General features: G+C 45.8%; 1 protein-coding gene across 6 annotated transcripts in view; it reads left to right on the top strand.

Annotated features, from left to right (window-relative positions):
* The window catches only part of CASTOR2 (cytosolic arginine sensor for mTORC1 subunit 2), a 120,056-nt gene extending 106,165 nt beyond the window's left edge, over positions 1-13,891 (top strand). For all 6 annotated transcript variants that reach the window (XM_026796290.2, XM_026796288.2, XM_005491760.4 and 3 more), the window contains 7 exons: positions 2,463-2,656; positions 3,494-3,626; positions 4,871-4,994; positions 5,583-5,693; positions 6,950-7,032; positions 8,612-8,706; positions 13,648-13,891. In XM_026796290.2, the coding sequence (XP_026652091.1) occupies positions 2,463-2,656; positions 3,494-3,626; positions 4,871-4,994; positions 5,583-5,693; positions 6,950-7,032; positions 8,612-8,706; positions 13,648-13,713 (806 nt within the window). In that variant the 3' untranslated portion in view covers positions 13,714-13,891. The remainder of the gene's footprint in view (positions 1-2,462; positions 2,657-3,493; positions 3,627-4,870; positions 4,995-5,582; positions 5,694-6,949; positions 7,033-8,611; positions 8,707-13,647) is intronic.
* Positions 13,892-14,039: the final 148 nt, after the last annotated feature.

The raw sequence follows: 14,039 nt of genomic DNA, 5'->3' as shown, positions 1-14,039 counted from the left end.
CAGGAATATCATCTCCTCTGTATAGAGCAGGGAATGAGCTGTGATCTCCCTGCCAGGAGTGAGCCATTAGTGGGCTTGGGCACACCTGGATGTGCCTGCTGCAGGTGGGATCCCTTGGTGAGAACAGGACCCTGGCACGTTTGTAGCTCAGCAGAAGTTGTTTTGAGCTCCAGCTTCTCCATGGCAGATGATGCAGAAAGCTTGGGTTTGGAAGTGATGCAAAAAACTGATGAGAAAATGATATTTTGCTGCAATAATTTGCTTCAAGCACCTTGCACAGATCTCTCTGACATAACATACTGTTGATTAATGCACAAACTTACCTCCTCTCCCTGGTGTCTAGTTTTCATTCCACATAAGCTCTGATTATTAAAAAAGAAACATTGGTTTATGAGGCTAAACATCAAAATGCAGAAGCAGAAGCCTCAGCGTCCCCACTGTTTGCAGTGTGTATGCTCAGGGTTGTTTTTATGCTACACACAATTGAGGTTATTGAAGAGAGCAAAATGTGTTTGTTATTCAGATCATTTTGGGTTTGCAGTGCTGTCAGTGTCTCAGGGAAGGGATGCCTGAGGATTCAGAGAGGGTGAGGTTAGGAATTTATTACAGGGTGTCTGGGGCTGTACAGAAACAACTCCCAAAGGTCTCATTGAAGGAGAAAGAAAGGATGGAGGAGCCAGGAGTGTGTGGACATGGAGACATGCAAGCACTTGCCTGAAGTGCCAGAGTGCTGCTGCAGGAGCAGCAATGCTGGGCTCTGCTTTCAGACCCCTGGGCTGCATCTCACCTCTGAGCTGAGTGTTGCCTCCCTGGCATGCCTGCTGTGGCCTTGCTGGCTGGATCTGCATCTGAAATCAAGTTCCTTACCCCAGGTAGATTTAGCTGGGATTTGTTACTCTGGATCTGAACTGTTTGTTTCTATAATTTACCCCCAAAAGGATAAAAAATCCAGAGAATCCTAGAGCAGTGGATGCCTTCATTCCAGAGTCTGCATCTGCTTTTCTGGGCTGTTAATACATTAGGGTTTTTTAAAACAGTTAATAATTTGTATTAAATTGTTTAGCTGCAGATTTTTAACTACTTAACCACAACAGATTAGAAGCAAGTGGAATGGGATTATTCTTTGTATTTTCCATTTCCAAAGTAATTTGTGTTATCTTTGCACTATTATTGCTTACTTTGTAATCCCTAGTACATGTGTTACACCATCCATCCCTTGCAGAGCTGTGTGGTTCTTGCTTTAGAGATGGAGGCAGGAGCCCACAGATGCACAGGGTGCCTGCTCTGCATCTTCAAAGACCAGGGATAGTGCCCAGGCTGCTCTGTCAACCTCCATCTCCAGTGCAGGAGTACAAAATCTGGGTTTAGATTAGAGTGGGAAAATGGAAACAAGAGAGGCCAGAACAGCTTGAGTTAAATGTTCGGAGAAATTGTATGATAGAGATTCAAGTCCAAGACCACTGTGCTGCTTTGAAAAATAAACCACCTGGAGAATCCTCATGGAATTACCTTGACAGAGATTTCAGGTTGGAGTTACAATTTAATAGAAAGATTGCAATAAATGCAATGATACACAGAAGAATGGCACAAAGAGTACAGCCTGTTGGTCAGGGTGCTGATCACAGTCCTGTCAAATGATGGTTGCAGTCAAAAGCCATGTTCCTGTGGAAGTTCTGGTCCTCTGGATCCATCCAGTGGTGGTGGTGATGTTGAGATTCTGTAGCTCAGGTTCAGGCAGGAATGCTCAGCGCCTCCCCCAGGGTGGGGAGCTTCACAATGGAATGATGTAATAATGTGAGTCATAGGATATTTTGGGGATTTCTTGATGGTCCAAGTTACAACTCCTATTCTGTTGGTGCCCATTATGGTCCATTAGCAGAGATTACCCACTTCAGGTTGGGTGTGACTGTGCTGGTGCTTCCCCAAAGGGGAGTTACCACAGCTGAGTGATTGGTGTGAGAAGAAACACTACCCTGCATTGAAGGGTTTGCTTCTTCTCCCTTTTCTAATTTAACACCCAATGTGTGGCCTGGGGTGTCAGGTGAGGGATGGGCAGCTCCTGCAATGGACAGTTTGTCAGGAGTGATGTGGAGGGGAGTAGAATACACAGTTTGTTTAAACCCACATTGGCACTCTCCTTTTGTAACCACACAACCACCACAGGCTGTTTCCACTTGGGAAGGTCAACAGAATTGGTCACTGGCATCCAAGTGAATTGCTGAGTTCTCTGTGTTGTCCTTGACAATCTGTGTGAATCCTGCCATGGAAATTGATGCAATCAGCACATGAAGGAGTGTCACAGTATGAACTGTGGAGCAGCATGGGAGGGCCAGGAGGTTGGGATAAGGGGGCTTTTCTCACTCCTTGCACTGAGGTCTGTGCTAAGCTCATACTGGCACATGGTGGGCCTGTCTCTCTCTGCCTCTAAACCAAACCTCTGTCTTCCCCTTGTGTCTCTGCAGAACTTCCTTCCTCGGAACACTTGAGCGTGGCAGATGCAACATGGCTTGCCCTCAACGTGGTGTCTGGTGGAGGAGGCTTCTCCAGCTCCCAGCCCATCGGAGTGACCAAAATTGCCAAGTCAGTCATAGCACCCCTAGCTGACCAAAACATCTCAGTGTTCATGCTCTCCACCTATCAGACAGACTTCATCCTGGTAAGAGCACATGAGGGGACCAGGCAGAGTTATCTCAGTTGGGCAATTCTGGGAACAGGTTATCTGTCAACTGACAATTGACAGTTGTCAGACTTGACAGTTCTGTTGAGTTGTCTGGGAGTGGCAGAAGTACCAAAGTTCTGCTTTCCCCAGAGCTCTGTTCCTTGTAGTCAGGCCCTCTGGCATCTCAGGAGTTTTTGCCATGGGATGAAACATTTTTTGTCATGTGTTGTCTGGTGACTAATGAATGCTGAGCCCCCATAGCAGTCTCTCCTGAAATGGAGATACAGCACTTCCCACCATCACTCAGACATTGGTTTTCTGAACGTTAGAAGAATGTAGTGTCTGCTGTCAGGTTGGCTGATGATGGCAAAGAGGCTCCAAAGTTGTTTTGGTTATAGACAGACAGACTTTCTGTCTCACATACGTGTGTGTGCCTGCACACAGGGCATACCCTTATTTCCTGAGGAAACAAGACTGAAGAACAGGCAGTGCTGAGCTGTTTCAGCAATGCTGGAAAAGAGGTGAAGCATCTCCCCCTTAAAAATCTCCACATTCTTTTTATAGTCATAAAAGAACTGTGGTGCTTAATTCTACTGATACTGCCAGTGATATCACCCAGTGTGCTCCTCTAAAGATACACCTAAATGGTAACTCAAGCAGGAGTCATGTCCACTTTGCTGTGACCTAAAGGTGTGTACCCTCCACTGCAGGGTTTTGTCATTTCTGGTGCATATCCAGATAAAACCATAATATAAAATACCCAGATAACACCATATACCAGATATCCAGAGGATTCCATAACACCATGCCCAGATGATGCTGTTGTCCCCTCAGGTGCGTGAGCGAGACCTGCCCTTCGTGATGCACACGCTGGCTGCCGAGTTCACCATCCTCAGAGTAGTGAATGGGGAGACAGTGGCTGCTGATGACTTTGGGGTAACAAATGGATTTGTCAAACCAAAACTAGGTAAGCACCAGCTGGCCAGGGATTTGGTCTCCCTGACACATGGGGTGGAAGTTCTGTCTCCTGGCTTCCTTCAGCATTTCGATGAATATTTTCTTAAGATTGCAATCTTACAAGCCTCTCTGAGTACAACCAAGGATTTGAGTAGGTTCTTAACTTTCTGAGCAGTGCTAGTAAGTTTGGCTGAATTTGGCCTTTTAATGCTAGTTTTTCTAGAGAAGACATGCCTTTGGTAGGACAGAAAGCTAAAGTAAAGTTTGTTGCAGTTGCAAAAATAATGTTGTCTGTGGCCCATATTTCCATGCCTCAACATTCCAAAGGAAAATGGCTTCTTTAAAAGCTTGTTTAAGTATTGCAGTGATGCACAGAGAAGATTGTTCTGTGAGGATCAAAGCCACAATGAGCCCAGGGCTGTACAGACCCTTAGGATGTTTGCAGGCTAAAGGAGCAAATATCAAGCCAAAGGGCACAATCAGGAAAAGGAACAACTTTCAAACATATGCTTGCGTACAGACATGTGTGTAATTTTTTGCCCATAACTAGACAAAGCAGGGATCAGTTATTATGAAGTGCCACTCAGTTTCATCACTCAAGAGCTAACAATCACCTTGTTTAAGAAAATGAATCTTAAAGAAAAAAAGCATCAGGAAAGGGCAGAGTGAACACATGTTGATAATGCACCAGCCCACAGTTTGCTGTGATGTTCTGTTGGTTGCATGCCTAAATGCTGGCTTATTCTCAGCTACTGGCTGCAATCTGTCTGACAAACTGCTGTGTGGCAGCTGGGTTTTAATTTTCCAAGATATTATGGCAAAATAGGTCCCCAGAAGTGAGGGAAAATAGGATGGACTGCCAGCAACCACAGCCTTCCATAGCCCTGCCTTTAAATGGTAGAAACCTACATTTTTTTCCATTTTCCAGTTTCTCTTGGCCCCTCCTTTAGCTTGCTCCTCACATTGTGTGGATGCACCCAATGGCCTGAAAGCCCCTCAGAGCAGAGAGCTGGGCAGGGTATGCAGGGTGGCCTCACCCTATGCCTTAGGGAGACCAGCAGAGGAGCAGATCATCCACAGTCCCCTCATTCCCTGTCTGAGAGCCAGCAGGGCTTCAGCACTGAGGCACTGCCTTACAAATACTGTCAGCTTTCTCTGTGACCCTTGCCAGGGCATGGATAGCACAGCTGATGGGACAGGAGCCTGCTGCAGATGTGGCTTCATAGCTCTGTGTGTCTGTGTTCTCTCTTTCAGTTCAGAGGCCTGTCATTCATCCTCTCTCCAGCCCAAGCAATATGTTCTGTGTCACCAGCCTGGATCCAGATACCCTTCCCACTGTTGCTACACTCCTGATGGATGTCATGTTTTACTCCAATGGGTAGGTCCTGCAGGGAGATGGGGCTTCCAGGAGAGGTGTGCAGTGTCTGGAGGCACAGATTGCTCCTTTGGGGTGCCAGAGGATCCACAGGGATCTGCTGTGGCCTTGTGCTGCTCCAGTGCTCTGCACTGAGGAAGGGAGGGAGGTTTCACAGGCCCAAGAGTGTTATCCTGAGAGGTGGAAGCCAAGCAGGTGATTGAGGGTACCAAAGACATCTGCTGGCTTTGGAAAGCTGAGCTTTCTCAGAGTGAGGGTGACAGTAGCCATGTGGTCAGTGTCCATGTCCACACAGGGTCAGAGCATGCACAGCTGGCTGTATTCCTGCCCCTTGGTGCCCATGGCTCCTGGCCCACAGCTCCTTGTGAGGGGACCTCGAGGAAGGGATGGAGAGTTTTGTCAGTTGTGGGGACTGGATCGTTTCCCACCTGCAAAATAAAAAAATAAAATCAGTATAATACAACAGAACTCAGTGTCACTTCCCTAAGTCAATATAAGAACATTTCTGGTTTCACTGGCTATATCTGCTTTAAAAACCCATTTTTGTGCTCTTCTAGCCACAGTTAATGTAGTTCTCTTCTGTTTCTTCAGAGTAAAAGACTCAGTGGTGGGCAACGAAGACTCGGGACATATTCGCTTTTTCTCCTTTTCTCTCATTGAGGGTTACATCTCCCTGGTCATGGATGTCCAGACACAGCAGAGGTGAGCCTTGATCTTAGAAAAAGATCTTTAGAAAAGGGATGTTCTCTAAGGAGCAGGAAGCAGCTTAGACTCCTCCATGTTAATTATTTGGACTGTCTTGTATGGGTGTCATGGGCCTGTACACCCTGTCACTTTTCTGAGTAAAATCTGGCATTTTAGTTCCAGTGCCTAAATTTTAGACTGGTCTGTCCAAGCCCTCAGTGAAATCACAAATCAATGTGATCTAGGGTTATCTCACTTTCAAAAGAGGAATACTGGAGCAAAGTGATTTTTGCACTTCTATTCTGTTACTCATTAGCTGTGCTTGTAAGAGCAAAACCCAAAAGGAAAACCTGGTGTAGGTTTGAAGTTTTCCTGCTAAAGGCCAAAATCAGGGTGGGGATGTCAGTGATGCTGTCCTCCTGCTCTGCTTTTACACATGGATGGGCTTGGTTCAGAGTCTTGTTATGATGATAATGTCCCAAATCATCACTGGCAGTGGGAGCCCATGACTTGTTTGTCCAGCAAGGAAGGAGCCAGCTGCTGAGCAGTCACCCTCTGTGTGTGTGTGTGTGTGTCTGCAGCTGTGCAGCACAGCAGGCTCTCAGTTTGGGTTTGGTTCTTGGGGATAAGTCCCCTGCCCCTTGGACTTGTTTTTCAAAGTAATAAATCTCCCTCCTAAAAGTTTCTTTGACCCTATTGGAGTAAACTTTGTCTGTCTTAAGAGGAGCCAGAGGGCTGGAGCTTCAGCCTGGGCTGTGGGAGATCTGGGGAGCCAATTCTCCTCTCTCCCAGGCTGCCTGCTTCACCTTGGGCAGCTCTCTAAGCCTTGGGTCTTCTTCCTCCTGCGAAGAAATTGAGACCTCTGCAGTGGTCCCAGGATGGGATGGAAAAAGCACTGATGGTCACTGTTCACATTCCTGAGAGCAGGCATGGAATCCATCCCTAGGTGTTTCCAGATGCAGCTCAAATCAAACCTTCACAGTTTCAGCATTTGTAAAGCTGGAGCACAGCCTGTTACAGATTTTTTCCTTGCCTCTGTGGGTACCTATGCCCACCTCCAGCAGGAATTGCTGATTTGCCACAGGATATCTGGAGGATCAGGCAGGTGCATCTGCCCCACCTGCCTTGAGTTTTCCAGTTTGCCCAAGCTACTCCCTGTTATTGTTGGCTTCAAACATCTCAAGGATGCAGGAAGAGCAGATCCCCCACAGGCAGAATCTGGCACACTGCTGTGCTTTAATTGCTATCTTTGGTGTTCCTTTTTTTTTTTACAGATTTCCTAATAATTTGTTGTTTACAAGTGCATCTGGTGAGCTCTGGAAGATGGTGAGGATTGGTGGGCAGCCTCTTGGCTTTGGTAAGTGACATTTGGAGGATCAGTTGGTTGCAGGCAGGCAGTCACCTCAGGCCCTTCAAGGAGTATGGAAAAATCCATCTGAGGCTGATGCTTTTAAGAGCCAGCAGCTTAACATGATTTTGTGAGCTGAGATTTTCAAACAGAAGCCTCACTCCTATTAAATGTTAAATCAAATGTCAAACTATTTGATAGTTTGACTTCTGAATATACTCCTAAAAGTGCTACCTGCTACAGTTCCAGCTGCATTGCATTCATCTGCTGGACTTTGGGGTGGCTACAGCTGGGGCTTTGGTTAAACAAAAAAACTGGACTAAAAGGTGGGAATTCATTGTAGATTACTGAAATCAGTGCTCAGAAAGCAGTGTCATACTCCAGTGCAGTGCTTTGGTAATTCTGTGATTCTAGTGGACTTTTTATAGATTTACAGCAGTTCAAGCAGAAGCCTTGTTCACAGATGTGTTTCACATCCAGTCCTGCACATGTTTTCCCTACTCAAAAGAATATTGGTCCTAAGTAGCACAGAGCAAATGCTTCATGTCTGCAGGAGTGTTCTTGTTATTTCTATGTCCCCTGCAATTTTAAGGGTCTGATCTGAATAATGCAACAAAGGCCTGATCTTCAGGAAACGCAATGGCTCCTTCCTGGGGGCTCTAAACCACTTAGAAAATACAAACTTCAAGAACATTTCTGAAAAACATTGGGCCAATTTTTGCATTTAGTTGCAACTTCTACACCTGACTACCAAAAGTGGCAAGAAGGAAATTTTCTCTTCACATATCATTGAGGCAAACATATAGAAATAGCATGATATGTCATTGATAGCACATCAGGACATTGACCAGGCCCCTAAATATTTGAGGTTTAAATATGTTCATTTCAAATCAAGTTCAAATGTTGAATTTGATTGAGTAAAACTCCAGCTTTCACTGTGTGAAATCCTGTTTCAGGGGCTGTGGTGGGCTGTAGCCCAGGAACCATGTGTCCAGGCTGACTAATGGGTCAGCATCTCCTCCTTCAGGGTTGCAGGGCCAAGTGTTCAATAACAGAGAAATGGATGTTAAAGATATAAGGGGCTGGGTTTTGTGCTTTCTTGTTGAACATTGTTCAGTGCCTTTCTTTGGACCTCTAAATCATTCCAGTTCTACTGGTTTTGTGCCTTTGGAAAATGTTTTTCTCTGTAGCAAAAAGAAGGTTATAAAACTAAATGTGCAATGTATTGTTGTGGCCCAAAAACTCGATTCTGTGAGAAAAAACACATTTTATTACAGAGATTCCTTCTGATAGGAGTTTGTGAAGACAAACTTCTCCATATATTTTGTTGTGGCCCAAAAGCTTGATTCTGTGAGAAAAAATACATTTTATTGCAGAGATTCTTTTTATTTGGAGTTTGTGAAGACAAACTTCATATGTTTTATTGGGGCCCAAAACCTCGATTCTGTGAGAAAAAACACATTTTATTACAGATTCCTTCTGATTGGAGTTTGTGAAGACAAACTTCTCCATATGTAGGCATGGAGCTGGTGATCTCTGAGACTTTTGCAAGCCCCTGCAGACAATGTTTGATGTTTTCTCTCCACAGATGAATGTGGAATTGTCGCTCAGATTTCTGAGCCTTTGGCTGCAGCTGACATCCCAGCCTACTACATCAGTACTTTTAAGTTTGATCACGCCTTGGTGAGTATGGAAACAGCTTCTCTGGAGTAGGGGAGATCTTTCCTTAGGAGAAAACATTATGAGAATGTCTCTTCTAATCTGGATAGCTCGTTGGAGTGCCTTTGCTCCAGCCCAGCAAATTCCTGTCTTCTCCTGGCTGTCCCTGCCCTGGGAGAGAGGCTCCTGAACCAAGCCTGGCCCTACCCAAGGCAAAGCTGTGTTAGTGAGTGTTGGTCTCAGTCCTTACCTGCAGTGGTGGAAACTTCACACCCTCCCTGAGCACCTTCTTTCACTGCACATGTATCTTCTATTAGAAACAGGCACAAACTCTTCTATTTGCTTCCAAAAGTAGTTGCAGGCTCCAGACCCTCAGGTGCTTCCTTAGGCGCTTCCTTGCCCTTAAGGAAGGGCCATCACAGGTGCCTTTGTGTGCTGGGAACTTTCTGGACAGTGCACCAGTAGCAGACCCCTGCCTTCATCTCTTGGTGTCTGCCCTGTCCTAACCTTTGCTTTCTGAGACCCATCCCTTAGCTCTGCTGTCCCTGCATCTTCCTGGTTTGTGATAAACAAGCAAGAATTGCCAGCACAGCAGGAGAAGGTGATTTTGGAGCAGATAAGGTTGTTCCCATGTTTGTTCTCATGAGTTCCCATCAGCAGCTTAAGCACAGTCATCAACATGAGAGTCTTGCCATCCTTGGAGAGTTCTCTTCATTTTTTTGTACTGATATTTTACTTTCTAAGCCTACCTCTGCTCTTCCTTTGTAGAGAAGACACCCTCTAAAATGAGGAATTTCCCTAGAAAGGGAAAATGCAATGCCTGTAGCCACAAATGGGATGGCATTTTTCTTGGAACCCATTTCCCCAGTCCTGAAGGAGGGAGTCAGCTGCTTTATACTATTCTTTTTTTTTTTTTTTCTTAAATGTGTCCTTTATTGCATTATACTTCTCTTTCCATCACTTGCAAATTCACTATTGAGGTCCTACCTTTGACCTGTAAAAACTCTAGTGAGATCAGAGCAGGTTTGGGGCTTTTATAATGACTTTATTTTTGCACAGTTGGTGTGAACCATTCACAGCTGATGGGTCATGTGTGTAAAGAGTAAAAGTAAATATTATTTCAGATAGCAAAGGTCAGAGTGTTATATATGTTTGTCTTATATTTTTTAATATTAACTGTGCTGATAAGATAAGCTAATAAAACACCATTTAAAAATCAATACTGTTAGCTTTGCCTCCCATTTCTGCCCATTGTGTGGCCCCAGGTGTGCACTTTCTGTGCAGAGCACAAGGTGCAGAGTGCTTCTACATGTCAAGCCATATCTGGAGAGCTCAGCCCTATCAGCTAAAATAGATCTGTGGCTGAAAACTTACAACAGACAATTGCAATGACTCTGCAGGCAGCTCCACCTTCTCAGAGTGCTCATCCTGCTGCCTCCAGCCCACACATCCTGCTCCCAGCAGCTGGCAGGGTGTTGGGGGCCATGCAGGTCTTCCTTACTCAAAGCAGTGTTTCAGTGGTTTTCTTTGCTCCTTACCATTTTCTTTATGTATGGTTTTAAAAGCCTTTTCACCTGGACAGTGCTGTTCCAGTTGTCAAACCCTTCCATCCTTTGGAAGGTCCAGGCATTTTTTGCCAGACGTTGCTCTGGGTGTGCTGGCTGGGCTGGATGCTTGTTGCTCTAGGGTGGTTTTGTTGGCCAAGACCTGACCTAGATTTTGTCGTATTTTCCTTAACTTTGCTACCCAGATACTTTGACTTCTAGTGACATTCCTTGAGGACTAAATGTATCTTGAACCCTTTCTCTAAATTCTCCCTTTCTTTAATTAAGGTAGTTCAGTACCTATTGTCAGCAATTTAGAGCACTGTATAAAAATGTGTTGTTCACTTTGATCTGGTGTTTGTTTGTTCCTGTGCATCCTAAGGTGCTTTTTGTTACTTATTTTTAATTTGACCTGGGTGTAATACTCAGATCTTCCTGCCATGCTGTAGCTGTAGATGTTTGCCCTGGTAATCAGGACTTGTGCTAGAGACAAAATCCCTTTGGGAGACAATGTTGAGATGGGAACCTCCAGGTCTCTGGTGTGTCCCCTGGTGATGCAGGGCCAGCCTGGACAGAATCATGGTTATCAGCTCCCTCTAGAGAGGGCAAGGAGGAAGAGTTGCCTTTCCAGGTACTCTGCTCTTGCTGCCTCATGTCCACTGGTGTCTTGCTGTCTTTCACCAGCATTTTGCTTCCCAAGACGCTGGAGCTGTGTCTGGGATGTAATTTGGAGCTTTGGTTCTCCCTTGCTGGTCAGTGCTTTGTTCTGCACTCCACCTGAGAAGGGAGCACAGAGCACCAGCTGCCTTGGACAGGGGTCATTTCCAGGGGGCAGGGAGAGGGAGAACTCTACTCCTCCACTGGTGGCAAACTAGGATGGGTCCTACAAATCAAATCTGTTTGCACATCTGTCCTGGAGAAAACCCTGCCAAAACCTTTGTGGGGTGACTGATATAATTTCTGTGCTGTTAGGGGGCTCAGGGAAGGAGCCCTGTGTTTCCTGGAGGAGATGGGTCTGTGCAGGTCAAATCAGCTGCCCAGAGCTGCTTCCTCCTGGTACTGTCCAGTGCTGAGGAATCAGAGAGAGAGAGACCCACTGAGCATCACTGTGGTTAAAAAAAATTACAACTATGTCTTTCCTCATTATCTTACGTAGAGGAAAAGTCAAACAGCTCCTTGCACTGCAGTGTTCAGTGTGCTGGGAAAAATGATGAAGGAGAGGCAGTGGAGAGTCCTGCCTCAAAATCCTGTTCCCTATGGGGGAGGTGTCCTGGGCTTTTCCATCTAAACCAGAAGAGTTTGCTGGATGCTTGTTTTAAGATTATTTTCTTCCTTTTCAAATGACTTTTGTTCTCACAGCATCAGAGTTGACTGCTGTTATTCCATCTTCCTATTGGAAAATTGAATGTTTTTCTTGTTATTTCTCATGGGCTTTTTCCTCAGTTTTGTTAAAAACCTCACAGAAAGACACAAACAGTTGTATTTCCACTGTCTGAGCTCTTGAGAGTGTCCAGTGAATCCAGGTATTGTAGTCTTGGCCTTAAATACCTTGTAGAGGAGACAGTTCCTTCTTCAATGTACTTGATATGAATTATATTGGCTTTTTGCAGCAACTTAGGGATAATTTATTTTTCCCTCAGTCCTCTTTCCACTTTTCAAGAGCTGCCAGTGTCTTGGAGTTTATGTAGAGTTCAGACACACTTTTTCTGCTAGATGTAACTTTACTTTTGATCTTCTTCTCTACCAGTGACAGTCACTCTGAGATATTTTGCATCTTTTGTAACAAGAGGTTTTGTTTTTCTTGCAGTAAGCATGAAAAGTCATCATTAATAATACAGATTTCTATGGTTAAATCTCCTCACAAGGCTGGATAAGAAAGCACCACAAACAGACTGGTAGCTCTCTTCCTCTTCTGTTGGGTGTGCTCTCCTGTCACCCTCCATGGCCTTCCCATCCCCACCTGCAGGTCCCAAACCTGTAGGGTGCCCCCAGAGCCTCATGGAGCCCTCAGGCAGCCACACAAATCCATCAGCACCTGGCATGAGTCAGCTCCTGGCTGCAAGTGCTTCACCAGCAAAGGGAAGGGAAAGGAGGGGACAGGAAGAGCAGAGAGTATTGGAATAATACCAATATAGATGGACAGGATGTGCCTGAGCTCGTCTGGCCCTGCTGCTGAACGAAACAGCGGCACTGTGGTGTTTCACCCCACAGACACTTTGGGCTGGTGGGTGTGTGGTGTTTCACCCCACAGACACTTTTGGCTGTGGGTGTGTGGTGTTTCACCCCACAGACACTTTGGGCTGGCTGGGTGTGTGGTGTTTGACCCCACAGACACTTTTGCCTGGCTGAGTGCTGCACTGGGCCCGTGGGGACAAGTCCAGGCCTGCAGGAGCTCTGGTGGTGCTGGGATGGAGATTCCCCCCATAACAGGGGCTGCTCCTCAGGTTCCCCTCTGTGGAGAAGCTTTAAGGCGATGGTGAAGGAAAGGAGTCGGTTCTGATGGAGGGTTTGGATGCAGAGCTTTATTCTGGCCCACAGGCCTCTGAATGCAGCACCAGCTCCAACAGAACTCCCTGAGCCCGTGGTTGCTGCTCCTTTAATCCCGGGGAGAGGGGCAGGGAAGGGGCAGGGAGCCACCAAGCAGGGACAGGAGGGGAGGGACAAAGGGACAAAGGACACCTGGATGGCCCAATGCCCCCCAGGGGTAGAGGGCATCCTTTGGATCTGCCAATCACTCAGTGCCCGTCTGGAATGCCAGGACTGACAAGACAGGGCTGGGAGGGGAAAGGAGAGGTGACTGACACACCTGGGGAAGGAATCTTCAGGGTATCTGAGGCAAACCAGGACATCACAGTGCAACATCAGAGAAACCCCAAAATAATTGGCTGTGGCATCCCCCACACAACAGCAAACCTTTGCGTCTCACAGTGTTTGCTCTGGGGGTACCATGGCTGAGCAGGGGTGTCCTTGTGCATGGAGCCCTTTCTCAGTGAACTTCAGGTGTAAGCAAAAACCAGCAAAGTGTCTGCCTCCTTGAGACTTGTAGGGGGATAGAATATAAGAAAATAAAGACAGTGTAGAAAGTAATTTTACCCCTAAGGAGTTGCAGCTGGGCCAATTATCAAAGATAGGAGCAGGCCTGACTTGAACAGGCCACAGCTGTGAGCAGTGAGGAGAAGATGTTATAAAAGAGTGGAATGGCTGGGTGAGCGGGGAACTGGAGTCAGCTGGCTGCTTTGTGAAGAAGAAAGAGTCAGTGCTCTGAGGAGCTGCCCACAAGAAAACACCAACAAGGTGTGAAACTTTTGTGATAGCAGACAACAGTGTGGAACCCAGGGACTGGTCTGGCTTTGTCTCCTGCCTCTCTTTGCCTTGTCACCCCTTTTGCTGGAACATGACCTTTCTTTTTGTTTTCTTGCAGGTACCTGAAGAAAATATAAATGGTGTGGTCAATGCACTCCAAGTCAGTCAAGCTGAAAAGCATTAGAAATCTTCTGAGCTGGTTCCAGATGCTTTTTATTATTCTAATAATAATAATTATTATTATTATTATTCTTTTTTTCTCACAGTATTTCTTGAAAAATCTGATTACAGAGAGTGACATGAAAAGAGACTGTGGAAAGTTGAGCAGAAACAGCTCCAATAAGCCTTTGTTTTAATTATTATTATTATTATTGTTATTATTATTATTATTGTTATTTTATTAAATTTATGAATGAGGGGCAGGAGGAAAGGGAGTTTGTATGGTTTCCTGATGTTCAGCTCCAAGGTGAAGTGAGCCCTGGCTGTGCCCTGTGTGGAAGGAGCTGCCTG

The sequence above is a fragment of the Zonotrichia albicollis genome, chromosome 22 (assembly GCF_047830755.1).
Source record: "Zonotrichia albicollis isolate bZonAlb1 chromosome 22, bZonAlb1.hap1, whole genome shotgun sequence".
Taxonomy (NCBI): domain Eukaryota; kingdom Metazoa; phylum Chordata; class Aves; order Passeriformes; family Passerellidae; genus Zonotrichia; species Zonotrichia albicollis.
This window is presented reverse-complemented; position numbering and strand designations above follow the sequence as displayed.